Consider the following 3109-nt stretch of genomic DNA (forward strand, 5'->3'; position numbering starts at 1 on the left):
AAGCAGGGCCTATCTTCACCTTATTACGCAAGCCAAAGAACTTCGAATAGACTGACCAATGCAAAGAAGCTTTCAAGAGCTTCAAAGTTTTCCTCGCCACTCCACCAGTTTTATAGAGGCCGAATCATCATTTCGACCTCCTCCTCTACTTGGTCGTGGCAAAAGGTGCAATCAGTGCGGTAATAGTCCAAGAACATCACAAAGTACAAATGTCCATCTACTTCAACAGTCGAGTCCTGCAAGACACGGAGAAGCGGTATCAAATGATCGAAAAGCTGGCATTAGCACTCGTCACCGTAGCCCGGCGTCTCCGACCTTACTTCCAAAGCCACCAAATGGTCGTCAAAACTGACTACCCAATTAAGCAGATACTAAGGAAGCTAAACCTCGCCGGGCGCATGATAGTATGGTCAGTAGAGTTGTCTGAGTTCAGCATCCGGTATGAAAGCCGAGGCCCCTTGAAAGCTCAATGTTTAGCAGACTTTGTGGCCAAACTCACCCCAACCTCGGCCGAAGAAAAATAGGTATGGACTCTACATGTTGATGGATCTTCCAACTCTAAAGGTGGTGGTGCAGGTATTATTTTGGAAAGACCGAACAAAGTCACCATAGAGCAATATCTCAAATTCGACTTAAGAGTCACTAATAACCAAGTAGAGTACGAAGCATTACTTGTAGGACTGAGTGGAGCATACCAGACCAAGGACACCCTACTACAAAGGTACTTTCATGTAGCATCCCAGAGGATCTCATCCTTTGATGAGTTCACCATACACCATGTTCCACGAGAGCAGAATGTCAAGGTCGACCTCTTGTCCAAGCTCGCTAGTACAAAGCGACTTGGACAACATCGGACCATCATCTAAGAGACTCTAAATTCACCCAGTCTAGATGATAAAGTCGTCAACACCAATGATAATGAAGACCAAGGATGGATGACTGGCATATGGAGCTACTTAAAGGATGGAACTCTACCCGAAGACAAAGATGAAGCTCGGAAGATGAGAGTAAAGTCATCCAAATTTGTCATCATCATAGATGAGCTGTTCAAACGCGGCATCTCGGCTCCCCTGTTGAAATGCTTAGCAAAGTCCCAAGCCACCTACGTCATTGAGGAGTTCCACCGAGGAATATGCGGTATGCACTCTAGGGAACGCTCGATGGTGACCAGGGTGTTTCGAAATGGATACTACTGGCCCACACTGAAGTCAGATTGCCAAGATTATGTGCAAAAGTGCAAAGAATGTCAGCAGTTCAGTAACACACATCGGCAATCACCTGAAGTCCTCCACAAAATGATGTCATCGTGGCTCTTTGCCCAATGGGGAATGGACATTCTCGGACCATTTCCCCTCGCGAAAGGTCAACTGAAATTCCTCCTTGTGGCAGTCGACTACTTCACCAAGTGGATTGAGGCGTGCCCACTTGCGAAGATCACCGCCAAGAACGTGCAGAAGTTCACCTGGAAGAACATTATTTGCCGGTTCTGTATTCCACACTCCCACGTCACTGATAACGGCAGACAATTCATCACGCAAAGCTTCGAGAATTTCTTCTGAGAACTCGGATTCAAGCACCTTCCAACCTCGGTGAAACACCCCCAAACCAATGGCCAAGCCGAAGCCGCGAACAAAGTAATACTCTGAGAACTCAAAAAGCGACTAGGGAGCGCCAAAAGACAATGGGTCGACGAGCTCCCCAGCATTCTCTGGGCATATCATTGCACCCCTCAATCAACAACGCAGGAAACGCCTTACAAGCTGACCTATGGAGCCGACGCCATGATCCCAGTCGAGGTCGGTGAGACGTATCATCCGCGTCACACCTTTGACAGTGAACAAAATGCTCAGGAAACAGCAGTCAACCTCGACCTAATTCACGAAGAAGCTTGCAAACTTCGAGCCTCCAGAAGGTACAACACCCAAGCCTGACCTCACTCTTTCCAAGTAGGCGACCTGGTAGGAGACTACAAGGTGAAGCAAGAAGAGACCCATCAGAAGGGAAACTTGCACCTAACTGGGATGGCCCGTTCCAAGTCTCAAAAGACTTAGAAAACGGGGCATACCAACTAGAAGAACTCAGCGGCAAAACCATCCCGCGAACTTGGAATGCCACTCATCTCAAGTTTTACTTCAGCTGAATTGTACAAATGGGTTGTGCATTTTTTTCCCTACTTGATCTTTTGTCCCAAAAAACATTAAAAAAAATGGGTTTTGGCTGCGAGGGTTTTTAACGAGGCACACCCACATCAATAAAAATGACTCATTCCACACATATCTCCTCAATTTTACGTTGTATTGGCACGAATTATATTATGTTAAGCCAAGGTCGAATCCGAACCCTGGCACGAATTATATTATGTTAAGCCAAGGTCGAATCTGAACCTTGGCACGAATTAATTGTGTTAAGCCAAGGTCAAATTCGAACCTTGGCACGAATTATATTGTGTTAAGCCAAGGACGAATTCGAACCTTGGCACGAATTATATTGTGTTAAGCCAAGGTCGAATTCGAACCTTGGCACGAATTATATTGTGTTAAGCCAAGGTCGAATTCGAACCTTGGCACAAATTATATTGTATTAAGCCAAGGTCAAATTCGAACCTTAGCGCAATCTATACCAAGCCAAGGTCGAATTTGAACCTTGACACGATTCATTTCAGATCAAGGTCACAAGAAAAGTCAAGTTTGAACCTTCACAAGCCAAGTTTGAGCCTCAAAATGAAAACTAAAGGTCAAGCTTTAAAACCTCAAAGGCCAAGCACGAGCCTTAGAACGCAAAATACAGGCCAAGTTTGGACCTCAAAAAAAGAGTAAAACTAAGCCTAAACTGGATTCGATTCTTAGAATAAAATCAAAGGTCCAATTCGAACCTTAAGACGAATTCGAGTCAAGCAAGAAACATCAAAAAGAGCAAAATCAAGAGTAAAACAGTTAGCGCTAAATAGAAAGGCAAAGTTCAACAAGAGCGTTCATATACAAAAAATTGTAAAATAAATTAAGTACAAGGAAGCCAAATGAAAAGGCCTAAGAGGCAGTGTTATCACTTGTGCTCTCGGACAGGTCATCCTCATTCACCAGATGCCCACCTCGCTCATCCTTCTCTATGT

General features: G+C 44.8%; 1 protein-coding gene across 1 annotated transcript; it reads left to right on the forward strand.

The window, feature by feature from the left end:
* The first annotated feature begins 209 nt into the window (after positions 1-209).
* Positions 210-866, forward strand: LOC145949835 (uncharacterized). The gene is made up of 2 exons (XM_083060725.1): positions 210-471; positions 565-866. The coding sequence occupies exons 1-2, from the start codon at positions 210-212 to the stop codon at positions 864-866; spliced, it is 564 nt and encodes a 187-aa protein (XP_082916851.1).
* Positions 867-3109: the final 2243 nt, after the last annotated feature.

The sequence above is a fragment of the Cajanus cajan genome, chromosome 7 (assembly GCF_000230855.2).
Source record: "Cajanus cajan strain Asha chromosome 7, NIPB_CcT2T_4, whole genome shotgun sequence".
Lineage (NCBI taxonomy): Eukaryota > Viridiplantae > Streptophyta > Magnoliopsida > Fabales > Fabaceae > Cajanus > Cajanus cajan.

Coding starts and splice junctions, on each gene's coding strand:
- LOC145949835 (XM_083060725.1), top strand. CDS start 210: ATGTCCATCTACTTCAACAGTCGAGTCCTGCAAGACACGGAGAAGCGG. Junction 472..564: donor AGGCCCCTTGAAAGCTCAAT/GTTTAGCAGACT, acceptor CCAACTCTAAAG/GTGGTGGTGCAGGTATTATT.